The sequence below is a fragment of the Silurus aristotelis genome (assembly GCF_946808225.1).
Source record: "Silurus aristotelis genome assembly, chromosome: 26".
Classification (NCBI taxonomy): Eukaryota; Metazoa; Chordata; class Actinopteri; order Siluriformes; family Siluridae; genus Silurus; species Silurus aristotelis.
In genome coordinates, this window is record NC_139599.1 from 15377724 (window position 1) to 15398295 (window position 20572).

At 39.2% G+C, this 20572-nt stretch overlaps 2 protein-coding genes across 2 annotated transcripts; one reads left to right on the plus strand and one right to left on the minus strand.

The window, feature by feature from the left end:
- Positions 1-3314: 3314 nt before the first annotated feature.
- On the minus strand, positions 3315-11964 carry mks1 (MKS transition zone complex subunit 1). The gene is made up of 18 exons (XM_083530746.1): positions 11186-11964; positions 10561-10676; positions 10372-10424; positions 10122-10277; positions 9788-9885; positions 9569-9697; positions 8715-8819; positions 8009-8117; positions 7833-7889; positions 6540-6582; positions 6382-6444; positions 6222-6292; positions 5388-5457; positions 5181-5288; positions 4954-5087; positions 4175-4257; positions 3974-4071; positions 3315-3521 (listed from the first exon to the last, which is right to left on the minus strand). The coding sequence occupies exons 1-18, from the start codon at positions 11260-11262 to the stop codon at positions 3418-3420; spliced, it is 1674 nt and encodes a 557-aa protein (XP_083386872.1). The 5' UTR covers positions 11263-11964; the 3' UTR covers positions 3315-3417.
- A 113-nt stretch (positions 11965-12077) lies between these two features.
- Positions 12078-18520, plus strand: mrm1 (mitochondrial rRNA methyltransferase 1 homolog). The gene is made up of 6 exons (XM_083530763.1): positions 12078-12197; positions 14687-15550; positions 15622-15715; positions 16817-16937; positions 17311-17430; positions 17545-18520. The coding sequence occupies exons 2-6, from the start codon at positions 14781-14783 to the stop codon at positions 17589-17591; spliced, it is 1152 nt and encodes a 383-aa protein (XP_083386889.1). The 5' UTR covers positions 12078-12197; positions 14687-14780; the 3' UTR covers positions 17592-18520.
- Positions 18521-20572: the final 2052 nt, after the last annotated feature.

A 20572-nucleotide genomic window follows, 5' to 3' on the forward strand; every position in this document is an offset into this window, starting at 1 on the left:
GTGATTACTTTCTACTGCCACAGTGAGGTAACAGAGAGGTATATAATACCTAGTGTACTTTACACTCTATTAGATATTCAGAATGGAAAATAGTAAAGCAGGCTGTATACACTGCATTTATCTTTGTTTGAGTTTGAGACCATTAAAACTAAACTGCTGTATATAGATAGATAGATAGATAGATAGATAGATAGATAGATAGATAGATAGATAGATAGATAGATAGATAGATAGATAGATAGATAGATAGATAGATAGACATGCTGAATCTCTTTATCTAGCTAATCTTAGATGAACAAGTCGGTGAACAAATCCGAACAGAACGGCTCGTCTATGCTTATTTGCGTAATCTGATTTGGTATAGCAGAAATGTAAGCTTTAATCAATATTTGCTTTCTGATTATCCGTGTTTTCAGTCAGGCCAGCCTCAGACACATTTTTCTATGTGGAGTGAAATGCTGAAACACTCTAATTGGGAGAAAAATATAAATTGGTAATGGATATTGATTCATTTGTCAATGAAGGTGTATGCCCCGATTCGGACACAAGGCCATTGCATGGCACAAGCACACCCATTTCTGCCTAGGAGCTATGTTTTTTGGATGGTTGGAAGAAACTAGACAACCTGGAGGAAACCCACACAGGGGAGGAACTCTGGAGCTGGTAACTATGGGTGAAGGATCAATGAAGTAACAGTGGGTCTCCTTAAAATCTAAGAAAAAAGTACCTATGTGTGATTAACCATGAGTAAAATATCTATAGGTAAAGGAACCAATTAGGAAAGTTACTATGGGTGGATGATTCATGAAGAAACTGTTGATCAAGGATCCACTGGGAAAGTAGCTATGATGAAAGTCTCAAAGGGGAAAGTAATAATTGATAAAGTTTCCATGGAGAAAGTAACTATTGGTAAAGGAACCAATTGTGAATGTAATTATAAACCATTTGGAAAGCATCTATGAGTGAAGTATTTATGGAGAAACTGTAGGTCAATGATCTATAGGGAAAGTAACTGTGAGTAAAGGTTCCTTGGGGAAAGTAACTATGGATTAAGGATCTAGTAGAAAGTAACTATAGAAAATGCAACCGAATGAGGAAAGTAACTATGGATCCTTGACCTATTGGGAACGTATCTATGAGTCAATGATCCCTAAGAAAAGTAACTATAGGTGATGGTTCCATTAAGAAACTGTATGTCAGGGATCCATTGGCAAAGTATGTATAAGTGGAGGATTCATGGAGAATCTGTAGGTCAAGGATCCATGTGGAAAGTAACTATGAATGAAGGTTTCTTTGTGGAAAGTAACTATAAATTAAGTATCTATGAAGAATGTAACTATAGGTAAATGAACCAATGGGAAAAGTAACTATGGGTGTGGGATTCATGGAGAAACGATCCCTGGGAAAAGTACCTATGGATGGAGGATTCAGGGAGAAAGCAACTGTGGATTACAGATCCTTGATAAAAAAACATAAAATATGGAAAAAGTGAATGCTGTAAATATTTTCCAGATGCACTGTACATATTAACAACACAGTTAAGTAAAAGTAAAATTGCAGATTTGAAAAACTACTTTAAAAAGTAGAAGCACACAAAAAAACAAAAACAAAGCAAAACTAATCAATTACACTTAGTAAATGTAATTTGTTACTTTCTACTACTGGTATTAAAAAATCTTTGGATTCTTATTCAACATTAGATCTACTGGATCTCTGCAAATAATTCTGACAGAACTCTATTCAACTAATTGTAACTTCTGATGGCACCAGGCTGCACCACATCTAAAATGTTTCTATTTTCCTCAAATCTGTATTACAGGCTGTTTTATGTAAAGTGAATTTGCTAATTTATCAGGCTGTAAGACTGCAAAATCCTAGAAAGTATCCATGTATGGAGGATTCCTTGCATAAGCCACCATGGCAGATCTATGGAGGCAATAACTCCAGTCCAAATAGCTAAATATAAGTAGGCATCTCTCAAATGCTTTTTCCTCCTGCTGGAGTAAAAATTCATGCTTCTGCCACCAAAAATAAAAATGTCAGTGTAAAGGAAGCGTGCTTGTTTTTAGAGCTTTACGGATTCAGTTGTCGGACCAGCTGCCTTGGAGCTTAGGGATAATTAAGTCCTTGACTTTCTTCTCGAAAATAATGCACAGGTGGCAGCCGAGGGGTCACACAAGCCAGATAGGGTTTTGTCCCAGTGGAGTAGTGTTCAAGTTACCACACGACTCGTTTCATGCTTCGTGTAATTAAGAATATATGGGGTAATTGAATAAAATCAGTACTATCATCCCAGACATGTAGCAATACTGACATCTACTGGACACTTAAGTACTATTGTTGGTCTATCTTCAGTGTCAGGTAAAGGAAAAAGAATCAGCTTGGGGTGATACTATCTTCACATCATCCTTATCGACCCCAATAATAACAACAGAACAACTAAAACTTGGTGAAATAATTGTCTTGTCTTACTCTCAGTCTCGAATAAACTACACTGCTGTCCTCCACAGCTGTGGGATCTCTTCCGAACCCTGCACAGCTGTTCCTCACCCCCGCTTTAACCCTGTCTCTCACCACTCTAAACACACTAACAAACACTGTCCTATCTTGCACCTGACGCAAAAGTGGAGACTTATACCTTCTTATTAATTCAGATCAGTAAAAAGGTGCTGAATACTTTTCTCTAACTGTAGATCTGAAAGTAGTTCAAACTGTAGCTTTAGATTCTCAGAATCTCAGAGCAAAAACATGCAGCCACAATTAAAAAACATGTCTATTTCTTTACTCCAACAAAATTGCCTACTACATTCTTGGTGTTCAAATTGTAATTATTCCAAAATTGCGTCAGTGTGGTCCAGTTTCATTTAAGACTATTTAATCAATTCATAACATTATCCTATATTGTATTGATGGAAAGGGTAGTTAAAAGTTTGAACTTTTTATCAGAAGGTTGTGAGTTCGAATCACACAACCCCTAAACCTCCACTGCTGGTCCCTTGAGCTAGGCCCTTAACCCCTTAACAGATCAGTTGTATGAATGAGATAATTGTAAGTCGCTCTGGATAAAGATATATGTATAATGTCGTAAATGTAACGTTAATAAATCAGTATGATTTTTATGTAGTTACGCTTCGACTTCTCATAGTTGTTTTTGGCGCACTCTGCTGGTCACTGTGCTGTAGCGCTTGGTGTTTGCAATTAATTTTTTTTTAAGTGGTGATCGTTTTATTCGTAATAATTTGACGCACCAACACGAACATTTAATTTTTTTACCATTTACTTTTAGCATTTGTCAAATAATAGTAAAAAAAAAATTATAGAGGAAGAAAATGTAATATTGGAAAAGCACATCGTTATACAAAGTAGATTTGTTTTCATACTGTATAAAACTTTTTTTTTAACTCTTGATAAACATTTTCATGCTGAAGATTCATTGTCGAGTGGTCCAGCAGTATTAATCAGATCTCTGGGCAAACTCTCTCTGGCATCCTGCATTCGTTTACGAGCCCTCTGGAACGCCTCTGCACACACACACACACACACACAAAACCATTTATTTTACCTCCAGGATCCAATTACAACGTACAATACAATAACCGTACTTACACTAGATGGAGAAAAGTATTGGGACACCTGACTTTTCCAGCCATATGTGGTCCTCCAAACTGAGTTGGCACAAAGTTGGAGACACACAATGTATAGGATGTGGTGGCATTACATTTCTCATTCAGTTGAACTAAGAGAACCAAACCTGATCCAGCCTGAAAATGCCCCTGTACACAAAGCCAGCTCTATAAAGATCTGCTTTTCATGGGTTGAAGTGGAGTGGAAGATCTTTCCTATTCTAAAACTTAGACTAATATTATTGCTTAGGTGTCCACAAACTTTAATCCAAATAATGTATATAAAGTACAATGTGAATGACTGCTGTGTCTGGTGCCATGTGTTAATGTATTTTGATACCACACTTCACCTAGCACATTATAAACAGATCCTTTCTGACTGTGGCCCCCCAGCTGGTCCAAAACAGTCTGACGTCTCTTCTTCAGAGCGCTGGCCTCCACAAATGCCCTGCGATAAAACAGAAACACACTCGCATTATAATGAAATTAAAAAAAATGAAAATCTATTTACCTTAATACATACAAGCTTGTCTGATTTAAGAGAAGCCAACCGAGAATGCTGGATGCAGTTCAGGTTGAAAGTGACACTCCCTGTGGTCTGTGTGCGAAACCCAAACCGGCTCAGACGATCCCCCTGTATTAAGAAAATTCCACTGCATTACTCTTTTTGTTACAATATTGAGTTACGATGGTTCGACTTGCGATTGTTTTCCATTTCACTATGACGACAAACTTGTACACCGATCAGGCATAAAATTATGACATCATATCATTATAACAGGTGAAGCGAATAACACTGATGATCTCTTCATCATGGCACCTGTTAGTGAGTGGGATATATTTTACAGCAAGTGAACATTTTGTCCTCAAAGTTGATGTGTTAGAAGCAGGAAAATTGGGCAAGCATAAGAGTTTTCTGTTAGTTTGACAAGAGCCAAAGTGTTATGTCTAGACGTCTGGGTCAGAGCGTCTCCAAAACTGCAGCTCTTGTGGGATGTTTCCTGGTCTGCAGTGGTCAGTATCTATCAAAAGTGTTTCAAGGAAGGAATAGTGGTGAACCGACGACAGGGTCGTGTGCGGGCGAGGCTCATGGGGAGCGAAGGCTGGTCTGCGTGGTCCGATCCAACAGACGAGCTCCTGTAGCTCATATTTCTGAAGAAGTTCATGCTGTTGATGCTCGATGTGTCAGAACTGTTTTACAGTAGCAGCAAAAGGGGGACCAACACAATGATAGACATGTGGTCATAATGTAAAGTGGTTTACAATACTACCGTAATGTAATACTGCATCATACTAAATGCACATGGTTGCTATATTTAGTCGCTCCTACCTTGAACGTTCCTGGTATTCTCACGTCACTGATGTCTTCGAGTTCAGGAGTGCCGCCAATAAAGAAGCGTCTCAGTTCAGCCATTGTGCCAAGCTTCAGGGGCCTCCAAGTGTGGCAGGTCACACTGTGAGACCCTAAAATACACGCCCCATAAAAAAAAACCCACATTCATGTTTTGAATGATCTCTCCCATTATTCTCTTAAGACAAGTGGAAGAAAAGTCTTACCAGCCGTCGTGGGAATGACAATGTAGCCATAGCCCTCGGTTCTGTAGCGCTGCCAGGAGTCCAGGGAAAGAACCCTGAAGTAGAGCACAGGCCACTGAGGCAACGACTCTACAAAGCAAACCCCAGAGCAAATGATTAAAATAAGTGTTGTTGTTTTTTTAAACAGCTCCATACTGTAAAGCAACACACACTGGAAAAATTACTTACCCTCTGATTCGACTTCATTCCTGAAGAAGGACTCAAAACTGAAGGGGTAGGAGAAGAAAGCTATGTTCTCCTGGACAAACAGCGCACACACACACACATTACCTTATCTATACGTCTAGCTATAGACTCTTAATATTAGATAATAGTAGCGGGTAATCCACTATCGAACAACCTCTAGATAATTATATTAAAATGAAAAAGAAATTTTCTTTGTTTTTGTTCATCAGTTTTGATGATTAAATGCCACAGAGTTGATTGCTGGGGCTATTGGCTATCAGAAGAATCCATACCGATAGTTTTTCCAGGTCTCCGGTCTGCTGTCATTTCCAGAGCAGCCTGTAGAGGTGAATCACTGATGCCACATGCTGTTTGTTTTTGCACGCGAGACAACGCGCTGCACGGAGTGCGCTATATAACATTTATCAATTACAATTTATTAATTACATAATTATATGTATTAACTATTATATCCATATTTCATTTAGTACATTTTAATGATAAAGTACCGTGTTTTTTTTTTTTATAATTAAAAAAAAAAATAAAATCCTGTAAAAAAGTTTTGTGTTACGTTTGTTTGTTTGTTTTTTATCCAGTTTTAATTTTAAAAACTATTGGTTGGTTAATCGGTTATCGGCAAGTACAATCCAACCTAGCTATAGGTCAAATCCACTAAACGATCGACCTCTAGATAATAGTATTAAAATGAAAATGCAATAAAGCCAATCGCTCTTCCTTCGCTGCAGGTTGATACCAGTGTATAGAATATTTGTATTACTTACGATTATTTTAAACGTGTTAATTATCACCATACCTTCTCTGTGATCTGGGTCTCACCTTGCCTATTGATCTTGTTCGGCATGTTTGAGTAACACCTGACAGGCTCTGAGACGGCACACTGGACCAGTCTAAAAGCAATCGTGATATTACACCATGTTACTTACCTAGCCACAATCATATAACACAGTAGAAATGAGAAATAAAATGTAACACTTACTGTTTGGCAGCTCCAGGATAAAGTGAACATATAAGTTGTCATACTCGTAGCCCTGTGCAGAAACTGGAAATAAACCAAGGGGTGGTGGGTTTGGGAAAGAAAAAAGCACCCAAGACCAAAGCTATAGAAATGATGTTTGTGATTTTGGCAATACTGACCTATCTCCCCGTTAACCATCAGACGAAGAAATCCCGCAGGTGGCTGCAGTACGAAGAAATTGCAAAGCAAAGACGACTATAGTAAGTAATGCTATTCCTGATACAACGTACATTATATTGCCAAAAGTATTGGGTCACCTGGTCATAAGTACGGTATGTGATTTTTAAGCATCGCATTCCACATTTAGTCCCAATTCCCTCTTATAATCTCCTCCACTCTTCTGGAAAGATGTTGCACTAGATTTTGGATTGTGCTTATAGATATTTGTGTTCATCAGCCACAACAGTGTTACGAAAGGCAGGTACTGATGTAGAGCTTTATAGCAGCAAGATCTTCCTTTCCAAAGCATGTAAATCATATATTCAAGGAGCTCACTTTGTGCACAGGGGCATCCCCATGCTGGAACAGGTTTGGGTTTCCAAGTTCAAGTGAATGCTACATTTTATTATAGCGCCATCTAAAGGCGTCCTGTACAACTGAGTGCCTCCAGATTTATGGTAACAGTTTGGAAAAGAACCACATAAAGCAGGAAAGGTCAGGTGACCCAATACTTTTGGCAATATAGTATTATAGTAAATACAGTGTATGTGTAAATAGTAGGGGTGTAACAGTACATATATTCGTAAGAACCGGTTTCAATGCGGGCCTTTTTAGTATGGTGCACATACATACCAAATGCGCGCACACACACACACACACACACACACACACACACACACACACACACACACACACACACACACACACACACACACACACACACACACACACACACACACATACATACATATCTGTATTCCCCAAATGGGGCCTAAACAAATGTTATCTAATTAATTAAATTTTTCTATTTATTGAGTTCTATTTAATCCATTTATTTTGTGTTTATTTATTTGATCAATTAAAAAAAGTGTATTGCATTGATTTAATTTATTATATTTCATTTTTTATGTTTTTTATTTAAACCAAACAGGCATTTTATTTCAAATTAAAAACACTTGATGTTCACGAATTGTAATTATAGTAATTATAGTAAATAGCAAAATTAATTATAGTTAAAAAAAAAGAAATGACCAGCAATTTTATTAGCAATTTTTGCTTTTCTTCTTCTTTTCTGTACTGAAATTAAACCGAACCGTGAACCAAGTCGTGAATTTTGCGTACCGTTACATCCCTAATACATAATGAACTCGTCCGATGCGATATTTTTCAAAAGGAAAGCGTGGCAAAAGACCCACACTTTTATGTTTCTTAGTACACAGATTGTAGCCTATGCATTCGAATTCTTCTCGTACCATTTCGAAATCTTGTCCGACAAGGCTGCTGAGATAATCTTTATGACGGCTGTAAAGCTGTAGAGAGACACAGAGGCAGAGTTATCGCTCTCACACACACACACACACACACACACACACCTTAAATATTAACTATCAGTCCATCAAAATAATCCACTTCCACGGTCCATGCTTACGTCTCTGTACATACGCTGCTCCCTCTGTTTCTCTTCAGCGCTTATGGGAACCGAGGCGTTCTCCAGGTAGAGCCGCCACACTTCTCTTCTTTCTCCCTCCGTCTCCAGCCTGGTGTCAGGGTCAAAACAGGTCAGGGAACTCTCATCCTAACTTTTCATCATGAACAAGACTTGGACCTGCCTCTAAACTCCAATATAGCTGAGCTTTTCACTCATATGTGGTTCTTCTCCAAAACTGTTACCACAAAGTTGCAGACTTCTTCGGATGCAGTAGCATTGAATTTCCCTTCCGCTGAAACTAGAAGATCCAAACTTGTTCCATCATTTCAATGCCCCTGTGCACAAAGCCAGCTCTATGAAGAGATACTTTACATGGTTGGGATGGAAGATCTCCTGCTATAGAGCTATAACCCAATAATCCTTTGGGATAAATTGGAATGCTGACTTGCACCCCAGACCTCCTCACCTCACCTACATCAGTACCTGACTTTACTTTTGAACACCCTTTGCCACACAAAATCATGGAACATCTTCCCAGAAAAGTGGAGGTTATTATAACAGCAAATGGGACCTGATATATCTTATGGTTAGGTGTCTATATACTTTCCCATGTGGTGTATATTTGGTGACACTCCATTTATTTCAAAACCAGATTATTCTGCATTGCTGCATGAGTCGAGTCCAGTAATGAGAACAGAGCACTTGCCTGTAGGGTCCTCTTCCATTGTTGAAGTCAGGTTTTACTGCAAGCACTCCGTTGCTGTCGGCTTTTATGGTGCACAGGACATATTCGTTCTCCTTCAAACCCAGGCTGTTTAAACAGTGACAAAAACAATGGCGTTAGCTGGAAGTCTGATGTACTTTTCATTTAAGGTCGACTGATAGTAGACTTTACCGATACCGATAGCTAGGTTGGATCGTACTTGCGGTAGTTTTAAAATGGATACTGGATTTAAAAATAAAAAAAATCAAGCAAACAGAACACTTCATGTAAAATTGTTCTGAACTTTATCACAAAAACAATCTGTGCTGAATCATGAAAATGTGCTATAAGAAAATAAATATGAGTATATGAATCATATAAATAAATGATACGTTATAATTAAAAAATATAATATAGCACTCCATGCAGCGCGCAGTCTCACGTGTAAAAACTTACAGCATGTGGCGTCAGTGATTCGCCTCTAGAGGCCGCTCTCGTACTGTATAACGAAAGCGGACCTTCTCAGTCCCTCCAGCAACAAACACAACCCGGAAAAACTATCAGTATGGATATTTGCCGATAGCCGATGGTTCCAGAAATCAACTGACAGTGCTGATTAAACCGATGAATCAGTCGAGCGTTACTTTTTATTGTATACATCAGCACTCTATGTTTGGAGAGGTATCAGGTGAGTGTAGTCTGTTGAATGCGAGTGCAGAAAGATGTGCTGTGAATTGCACCATGAATCACAAGCAAAAGAGGGGGAAGCGCTCAGTGTTTGCTAAACCGATCTGCTCATTCGTGCATATGTTTGCACTTTCTAACAATGTATAACTGATCAGTTTTGAGTGACTCACTTCCCAGCAGGTCCCAAATCCGCCATGACGTGCATAGTCTGCATTGGTGTGTTGACAGTGTGGCTGCTCTTCACGAACTCTATGGATGGCTCCCATACTACCAAACGGGTCTTCTGAATGTTGGAGTCTCTGCAGAAATGGACAGCTATGGTTTTACATGGAACGTATCAGAGAATTGAAAGATCTCCATGCGACGTTGGTAAAGGGAACTGGACTTACGCTGGCCGTCTCTCCTGGCGTCTGTGCCTGACGTTTGCCATACGCTCTGCCAGGAAGGTCGGCTTGCTCTGCGCTGGAGTTAGCAGACTCTGAGCTTGCTGCTCACATGATTATAAAACAAACAGGCCACCAGCCAATCAGCACACAACGTGGAAGAGGACTTGAAGCATCAGCCAATTCAATTCTATCATTATTTTGCTTTGATTTTCAGTACAGCAGAAAAGTCTGGATCAGCAAGGTTCCAAAATATGATTGTTTTATCTAATTAGTAGGATGAATCCTTGATACTCAACTTAGATTTAAAGGTATAAATGATACAGAAGTCAATTCCCACCTCCTCCCAGTTGGTGAAGCGGTCGAAGTCTGTGTAGGTGAAAATGCGCCGGTTGCGTCTTCTCTTACATCTTTCCATTTCCATAATTTCGGCATGATACTGCTTCTCCAGCGGGGTCTGGCACAACGACTCGGTCTGGTACAGGTCCACTTCATACTAAACGTCAGTGCAATGTAAGAAAAATCAGTGCAAAACATTTTTTATTCGAATTGCGTTAAAATACGTACAAATGTACTTTGCAACCTCGTACCTGGCTGAACAGCTTCTCCTGCCAGCCGACCACCAGCTCTTCCTCATCCCCAGCTGTGTGAAAGAAAAGAAACAAAAAATGTACATTTTTAACTAAACTCCAGATGAATCCTTACAGTACAGATAATATGCCGTCATATATCACGTCCAGAATGAAGTCATTCAGGATTAACTCCTAAAGTGCTTGTACCTGATCGTGCTTGGGAGATTAAAGGGTTGAGTTCGAGGACGCCTCGCTCCAGTTGTTGCTGCTGTTGTGGATGGTTTGTGAAAGCTGCAGCAGAGGTCACTCGCTCAATCCGGACTCTGTGTAAGTAATAAGTAAACGTATTCATCTGAACACCATCAGAATCATTATTGCACATGAATATGCATTTGAATTATTCAGCGATCACATCATGTGTTGCCAGGTTCAAAGTATCCACCCGCTTTGATACATCACTGTAAACAAAGCAGCCTTCATGTAACATACAATACATTTTGCTCAAAGCTGTTTTTTTAACCAATCAGATTTTGACTTTGGTTTATTCCGAGGCCCGCTAGCAGGCGTCTAGTCATGTCGGCATTTTCACGTCCTTTGATTGGATGGTTAGAGAGCGCACTATTCACAGCACGCAAACCTGTAGTTTAAATCTGTGGCAAACTGCAGAACCTCAAATGTATTATGTGGATTGATTCACCACTGAAATGCACGTGTGCGGTATGTATAAGGTTATTCCTTGGTCTCTGATGTGTTGTAATCAGCTTTCTGGTTGTCTAAAGATACCGCAACAGTTATGACGTTACGTCTAAGGTTTTACTGAAGACGTACAGACCTTATTTTGAGGTTTTTCACGGCATCACGGGAGCGGTACACGACTTCCCCGTTATCGGTGCACCATCCGTCAGCCATTATTTCTGCTCCTACCCTGGGTTGTTGTGGATCTAGCTAGCTGAGGACCATGTCTAACACTACGACTATGCACTTTCTATACATTTGTTGAAATATGCAGCTATTCACCAACGCTTTTATTTCTTTATGCAACAGTTATTAGATAGCAAATCGAATCAGACGCGTCCCGTTGCATAGTAACTACGGCTGGGACTCGATCTCGAAAAAGAGTCGATTCTCTGATCACGGGCATTTCAGAGTCGACTCTGAAGCTTTGAGCAGTTCATATCCAGGCCTGCAGTGTCCTGTCTGAATCAATTCAGCTCTTAATATCTTCATTATGACGCCACGGCTATAGAAATCATAAATATTATACAGAAAAAAAAAACTTGCCGCTGCCAACATGGATCACTCCAAACAAATTAAATTGAGAAGTTAAGTCATTTTGTAATCCTATTTTTTCCCCATACGATATGTCATTTATATATTATATTATATTTATTATATTATTCTATAATTATTAAAAAGGTGTTGAGGTGAAATAAATCGCTTCATGCTACATCAGAAAAACAATCTTAAATTACAATTTTACTACATAAATAAAATGTAATTTATATAATAATTAAAAAAATCATTAAAATAGACTCGACTCATTGAATCGACTTTGTTTATCGGAATCGACTCGGAGTCTGTCAGCGGTAGACGAGAGTTTAGCCGGAAGTGTGTCGTACGCATGCGCGCCAATGGCTGCAGGCGTTCTGTTTGTGTGATCATAACACTGACCAGGAATCAGTATTAAGAAACGGGCGGTAGTCAGTGAGGCGTATAGGCGGTGGTTAAAGCTGATCTAGGAACGCTAGAGCGGAAGTTTCCGTAAACCAGAGCGCACATGCTGGTAATGTGTAACTGAATGCGACAGAGGTTCCTGCGAGGGAAATGTGAGGCTTTAAACTTAGGTACGTTTCTGTTGAAGTTTGTGTAGATGTAACATTGAGATTTGTGTAGATGTAACATTGAGATTGTGTAGATGTAACATTGAGATTTGTGTGGATGTAACATTGAGGTTTGTGTGGATGTAACATTGAGATTGTGTAGCTGTAACATTGAGATTTGTGTGGATGTAACATTGAGATTGTGTAGATGTAACATTGAGGTTTGTGTGGATGTAACATTGAGGTTTGTGTGGATGTAACATTGAGGTTTGTGTGGATGTAACATTGAGATTGTGTAGATGTAACATTGAGATTTGTGTGGATGTAACATTGAGATTGTGTAGATGTAACATTGAGATTTGTGTGGATGTAACATTGAGGTTTGTGTGGATGTAACATTGAGGTTTGTGTGGATGTAACATTGAGATTGTGTAGATGTAACATTGAGATTTGTGTGGATGTAACATTGAGGTTTGTGTGGATGTAACATTGAGGTTTGTGTGGATGTAACATTGAGGTTTGTGTGGATGTAACATTGAGGTTTGTGTGGATGTAACATTGAGATTTGTGTGGATGTAACATTGAGATTGTGTAGATGTAACATTGAGATTTGTGTGGATGTAACATTGAGGTTTGTGTGGATGTAACATTGAGATTGTGTGGATGTAACATTGAGATTGTGTGGATGTAACATTGAGATTGTGTAGATGTAACATTGAGATTTGTGTGGATGTAACATTGAGGTTTGTGTGGATGTAACATTGAGGTTTGTGTGGATGTAACATTGAGGTTTGTGTGGATGTAACATTGAGATTTGTGTGGATGTAACATTGAGATTGTGTAGATGTAACATTGAGGTTTGTGTGGATGTAACATTGAGGTTTGTGTGGATGTAACATTGAGGTTTGTGTGGATGTAACATTGAGATTGTGTAGATGTAACATTGAGATTTGTGTGGATGTAACATTGAGGTTTGTGTGGATGTAACATTGAGGTTTGTGTGGATGTAACATTGAGGTTTGTGTGGATGTAACATTGAGGTTTGTGTGGATGTAACATTGAGGTTTGTGTGGATGTAACATTGAGATTTGTGTGGATGTAACATTGAGATTTGTGTGGATGTAACATTGAGATTTGTGTGGATGTAACATTGAGATTTGTGTGGATGTAAAATTGAGGTTGTGTGGATGTAAAATTGAGGTTGTGTGGATGTAACATTGAGGTTTGTGTGGATGTAACATTGAGGTTTGTGTGGATGTAACATTGAGGTTTGTGTGGATGTAACATTGAGATTGTGTAGCTGTAACATTGAGATTTGTGTAGCTGTAACATTGAGATTTGTGTGGATGTAACATTGAGATTTGTGTGGATGTAACATTGAGATTTGTGTGGATGTAACATTGAGGTTTGTGTGGATGTAACATTGAGGATTGTGTGGATGTAACATTGAGGATTGTGTGGATGTAACATTGAGGATTGTGTGGATGTAACATTGAGATTGTGTGGATGTAACATTGAGATTGTGTAGATGTAACATTGAGATTGTGTAGATGTAACATTGAGGTTTGTGTGGATGTACCATTAAGATTGTGTAGATGTAACATTGAGGTTTGTGTGGATGTACCATTAAGATTGTGTAGATGTAACATTGAGGTTTGTGTAGATGTAACATTGAGGTTTGTGTGGATGTACCATTAAGATTGTGTAGATGTAACATTGAGGTTTGTGTAGATGTAACATTGAGATTTGTGTAGATGTAACATTGAGATTTGTGTGGATGCAACATTGAGATTTGTGTGGATGCAACATTGAGGTTTGTGTGGATGTAACATTGAGGTTTGTGTGGATGTAACATTGAGGTTTGTGTGGATGTAACATTGAGGATTGTGTGGATGTAACATTGAGGATTGTGTGGATGTAACATTGAGGATTGTGTGGATGTAACATTGAGATTGTGTAGATGTAACATTGAGATTGTGTAGATGTAACATTGAGGTTTGTGTGGATGTACCATTAAGATTGTGTAGATGTAACATTGAGGTTTGTGTAGATGTAACATTGAGGTTTGTGTAGATGTAACATTGAGGTTTGTGTGGATGTACCATTAAGATTGTGTAGATGTAACATTGAGGTTTGTGTAGATGTAACATTGAGGTTTGTGTAGATGTAACATTGAGATTTGTGTAGATGTAACATTGAGATTTGTGTAGATGTAACATTGAGATTTGTGTGGATGCAACATTGAGATTTGTGTGGATGCAACATTGAGGTTTGTGTGGATGTAACATTGAGGTTTGTGTGGATGTAACATTGAGGTTTGTGTAGATGTAACATTGAGATTGTGTAGATGTAACATTGAGGTTTGTGTAGATGTAACATTGAGGTTTGTGTAGATGTAACATTGAGGTTTGTGTGGATGTAACATTAAGATTGTGTAGATGTGACTGCTGTATTGGTGTTGGTGAATTTGTGTAAAGTTGTGTGGATTTTCTTCAATCGGCTGCTTTGTCCAGGTTCTGGAAATCCTGTCCTCCAAATTGACAACAAAAAGGAGTCAATTTGCATCTAAGAGGTTTGCTGCATCCCAGTGATTTAGAGTTCATAAAAATGTGGACAGCTGCCTGTAGATTCTCACGTCTTATCAAAAACAACACAAATTTGGAGGTAAATGCACTGTATCACAACTCCAAAAATGTCTTCGGTCCAAAAGACCCTGGTTTGAAAGTTTCTCAGCGGGTAAGACGCAGCCCTATCAAGTCCTCGGGTCGTCTTTCCAGAAGCGTTTATCCTTCTACGGAATCATCAGGTGATGATTGGGCATCTGGATCTGTGCGCAGTGTCTCCTCCGAACTCCAGAAGCTCAGCTTGGAGGACTTCAGAAAGCCAGAACCAGAGCCTCAGAAGCCACCTAAGGGAGTGAAGAACAGCGTCACTGATGCCCGTCTCCAGAAAGAGAATCGAGACGAGTTGGTGTTTGGGGTTGCCCCTTGTTTACTAGCCTTGACTCAGGGGAAACGTAAACTTGCTCAGCTTTTTGTGCAGCGCAGGGAAGGAGCTCAGAGGAACTCTGTGGAGAATGTTTGTGACGCAGCGGTCAAGCGAGGAGTTCCGATTAAGCATATCACTAAGAGGGAGATGGAGAAGATGGAGAAGATGGTCAGTGGTGCGGTCCACCAGGGATTGTGCCTTCAAGCCAGTCCATTGAGTTTCCTCACTGAGGAGAAATCCAGCTGTCAGCAGAATAATCGGCAATCTGGAAAACCCAGTCCACTGTGGCTTGTCCTGGAAGGGGTCCAGGATCCGATGAACCTCGGTTCCATTCTCCGCTCTGCATATTTTCTTGGCGTGGACAGAGTAGCTAGTAGCATTCGCAACAGGTAAACTTTTGATTTGTTCCTCAGCTTTGCACCATCATTTGCATGATAATAAAAGTGCTATTCTCTCTCAGCTGTCCGTTAACTCCAGTGGTGAGCAAAGCCAGCTCAGGAGTGCTGGAGCTCATGGATGTATATGGCTATAAGAACTTGGCTGACATTGTAAAGGTGATTCTAGTTTGCTTTTCCTCTTTTAGCATGCAATCAATGGGCTGAACTTCATATTTTAGACTCTAGAGGGCAGGCACGAATCATTTTCACTTACATTTTCACAATAGAAGCCACTATACCAGGGGTCCCCCAAACTGTTTTCTGTCAGGGCCATTTTTTTTTGTCTGCAAAAAAATTAGTATTGGCCAGAGTGACTACCAGAATTATTGTGGAGATTTTATTATGATTTTAAACGTATTTATTATACCTCCTGATCCTTGATTCGTTTATTATTTTGTTCTGCGCCGTACACACACGAGCGTTACTTTTCAAAACATATATCACCTATTAAAAAACCTAATTACCATTAATGACATTTTCCATATTCATTGCTATTCAAATGAAAACATTTACTTACTTATGCATATGCGTAATTAGACTACGTTAATAACCAGAGGTCGACCGATAGTGGATTTTACTATAACCCTAGATATTGATAGCTAGTTTGGATTGTACTCGCCGATAACCGATTAATCAACCGACAGTTGTTAAAATGTTTACTGGATAAAAAAAAATAAAATACTCTCCATGTACAATGTAAAAAAAACTTTATTACAAAAACTTCTAAATAATAAAAACGTGGTAAAGGAAATCAATCTGAATATATTCATCAATAAATATTATTAGATATTTTTTTTAATTAAGAAACTATTAATATTATATAGCGCTCTCTGTGCAGTGCAAAAAAAGTCTCACGTGTAAAAAACAAAACAAAAAAACAAAAATAAGCGGCAATAGAGGCACTGATTCGCCTCTAGATGTCGCTCTTGTAATGACAGCGGTAAGGAAGCCGAAAACAGCACCGGTATGTGTAGTTCCAGCAATCAACTATAGGTGCCTCGACCTCTGTTAATAACTAAGCGAGATTTTAGTTGGAAGCCAATCTTTATTATAAAATGGAGATATGATATGAGTAAAACATATATTTAAACATTTAATTTAACAAAATATGTCTCTGGCATTGTTCAGAGGGCCGTTCCAAAAGTGGGGGCCGTAGTTTGGCGACCCCTGCACTAGACCCTGTCTCTAACGAAACGAAACTCTGTACGCACTTTGCAGATAAAACTCAATCAAGGGTGGAAAGCAGTCGGCACTATCGGTTCTGAAGAGACGAGCTCTGGAGTCCCTGTTGTTCCATGTTCCGACTTCAAGATGTCCAAACCTACGCTGTTGCTAATGGGTATGTGTGTCCAGCTCTCGGTAATATCTAATTCGGTTCTCCTTCAGGTACTGATGCACCAATCCAGAACAGTACTGTATTGGTGCATCCGTACCTGAAGGAGAACCTTTAGGACTCATCCATAGAAGAATACTGGTAGTTGAATTGCTACCGAACTGGCAACCCAACCAAGGTGTACTCTTGCTTCTTTCCCAGTCTTCCTAAGTTCTGGGTTCACCATGACCCTGACCATCTGAATGAATGAATGAATCGGATTAATCCATCGGATTTTGGATGAAGATTATTAAATATTCTGATGTATCTGTATTGAAATTCCATCTGACTAAGAACACGTTTAAAGATAACAATAAAGAACACGTGGCTACTGTTCTAGGTGGCGAGGGTTTCGGGTTGTCTCCTGAGCTACGTGAGCTGTGCGAAGTCTTCCTTACCGTTCCTTCCAGAAGAGACCTTCACCCAGCCGTGGACTCGCTCAACGTCTCTGTAGCCACAGGTGCACAATTTTCCCCTACATTAGCACTAAAAACACATGGCAAAGCCAAAATTTAGAGGATTTAGGATATCAGGATACTGATTTGTTACTCTGATATTTTTTTCTCGTTGGCAGGCATCCTACTGCATTCTCTTCTCTCATCATGTAGAACTGGCCAATAAGAATAATGATGATCATGATGGTGGTGTATTTACTCGCCCTGCCTCCCTGTGGCGCTTAATGACTGGATTAGTTCATCAATTAGCCATCAGCTAATTGACCCTAGAGAACTCATCGATCAGAAAGCAGAGACCTGGGAGGACTTCTTGACTGCCGGTCGGACCTCAGCCAACTCCGGGTGGAACCGGCGGAGCGGGAAATGTTACGGCTCGGCCATCAGATGCGTACGAGAGAAACGTGAATATATTTGAACAAACACGTGAATGGAAATCTTGGGTTTCCTCTCTGAGAATCTGCATCAACACCAGTATCACTATTTTTTTATTATAATTTTTTCTCAGCAGGTGGCACTGTAAGTCAGCGCTCCTCTATTATGACAGGCGTTTATCCTGGGCATCTTTTTTTTTTTTTCTTCTTCTTCTTTGTATGATGTTTAAAGCTTAGCCAGGGATAATCCCAGGCCACCAACGAGCAAAAAAACTAAATCTGAGCAAAAAACACTTCAGCTTCTCGGGTGACTCGGAGGGGTGGAGGAGGGGGTTACAGAACGGGACGGTTCACAATTAAAGTAAAACGGGGAAGCGGGACAGGACGATTAACCCGCTAATGCTATAGACCATTAGACCTCTCCGTCTTACTCTCTTTTTTAGCCTCGAGCCAGATCGGGGAGAATGGGACATTAGACGAGACGGTTTAATGTAATGACCCATTCTGTGATTTTTACAAGGCAGAATGATTTGCAGCAGCAAGCGGAGACGACGGATCCTCCTCAGATTTGTCAAGATTTGCACAAAATGGATTTTTTTTTTCTCGCCTGCCAGACCCCCAATTCTAATTTTTTGTCTTTTTTTTTTTTTTTTTTTAAATTAAAGCTATTTTTTAATCTAGACACCAGAGGTGTCGCTATAAAAAAAAAAACTAAAAAGCCTGACGTGTGATCTTTGAGTCTATCAAGACCGCCAAAGTCGGACGAAATATCGGACAGGATGAAGGTGCTTCTAATCGTACGCACGCAAAACGCGTAATAGCGCCGCAATTACCAACTTAAAAAAAAAAAAAGCAATCAGTCGGAGATGACAAGATTTTAAAATATAACACGAAGGCTGACAGGTTGGTGCTTTGGAGTTCATTTGTGTCACAATTTTTCATTTTGCTCTCCAGTTTAAAGCCTTTTTTTATGATGTTATTCGAATCCAGCACCGCTTTCGAATCCTTGATTCTGATTGGATGGAAAGTTCCACCAGTACATTAGCACTAACTATATTTTGTGGACAAAAGTATTAGGACACCTGACTTTTACCAGGCATCCACATGGTTTTTTACCAAACTGTTACCACAAAGTTGAAAGCACACAATTGTACCCATGTGGCTGAATGAATCTCGCACAAATCTCCACAAGCCCACTTCAAATTCTGAAACATCTTCGCAGAAGTGTGGAGGTTTTTATAACAGCAAATGGAGACTCAATGTGGGATGGGATGTTCTTAAAGGAGCACATACCAAACCTTATAGTCAGGTGTCTACTGACTTCTGTCCATACAGTGTACAAGTGATAAACAGCATCTGTCCTTATTTAAGCACTTAGTTATTGATTTCCTTTTTCCTACAACAGCATGTGAAAGAATCTAAAAGCTCCCATGTGTTCGGTTTCTCTCTTATTTTCTTTCTTTCATTAATACATTCGTTCATTTGATACATTCTTTCTTTCTTCATTCATACATTCCTTTTCTTTCTTCATTTATACATTCCTTCTTGCTTCCTTTCTTTTCTTTCTTAATTTCTTTCTTCAATCATAAATTCTTTCTTTCTTTCTTTCTTGTTTTCTTTAAAATAGAACTGTTATATCTTTGATAACTCTACCTGGGTTTGGTGTGTATGAGTGGTTTGAAATACAGTACTGGAAACCACAGGGTCATCAAGTGAAGAAGTTCATATGACCCGAGTTAAGTATCTGCTCATTCCTCAGTGCAGTCTGAATTCCTTATCCAGAGTAACTTACATTTCTCTCATTAATGCACTGAGGGTTAAGGGCCTTGCACAAGGGCCCAGAAAAAGTCCAACATCTTAACCACTGCTTTATAAAGTTACCGTACCATGGCAGCTAACGAAGCAATCTTCTGACACTGATAAGCACTGATTAAGTATGTATATGAATGTATTTGTGAGGTTTAGTGAATAATTGTAACAATCATATTTTAATTAAAAGTTTCAGGTTTGGAACATAAACCAAGTCGGTTACTCTTTAATAGGATAATAACGCGATAAATCACATGTATGATGAGGTGGTTTCTTAGCTTTGAGTGGTGTGAAATTCTCGAGTCTGTTTGGACAGAAGGTAGCGTGACTGTAGTCCTTGTGATCAGTTCATTAGGAACTGCTAGTTCACTTGGACCTGTATGGTGAAGTCATTCACATACAAAAATAAAACTATTTATCAATATGGTGATTCTATGAGGGAACACATATTGTAAGGAGTTTTTGGAAGGAGTCTCCAATGTCAGAGATCTGTGACGGTTATCAGTAACCACAAGTTTTAAAACCGATCCTGCAAAGTCAGCATTTTTTTAAATATTATTATTATTTTTAGGAAAATAAAAAAAAATTTCCTGTTTGTTTTATTCCTTCCATATCACATCCTTACATATCGACTTTTCCTTCAAACCCTTTCAAATAACATGCTGTATCTGGAAATAACATTTCGTAACATGATCATTTATACCGATCCGGAATTCATGTAGCTTTCTTAATCATGCTATACCTTCAGACCAATATATCACCCCATCCCAACCACCCCACCCGTCTCTCCCAGTCCCCCGGTCTCATTCATACGGTGGCAACTCCAGTATTTTTACTCCCGTGTGCTAAATGAGGCAAAATCTCTCCCGCAAATAAAAATTCATCATAAATTTTAGACGTCAGTGTTTTAGTTCATTACGGATGGTGAGTTATTAGCTAATTTGCCTGAGCGAAATTTCTGGGGAGG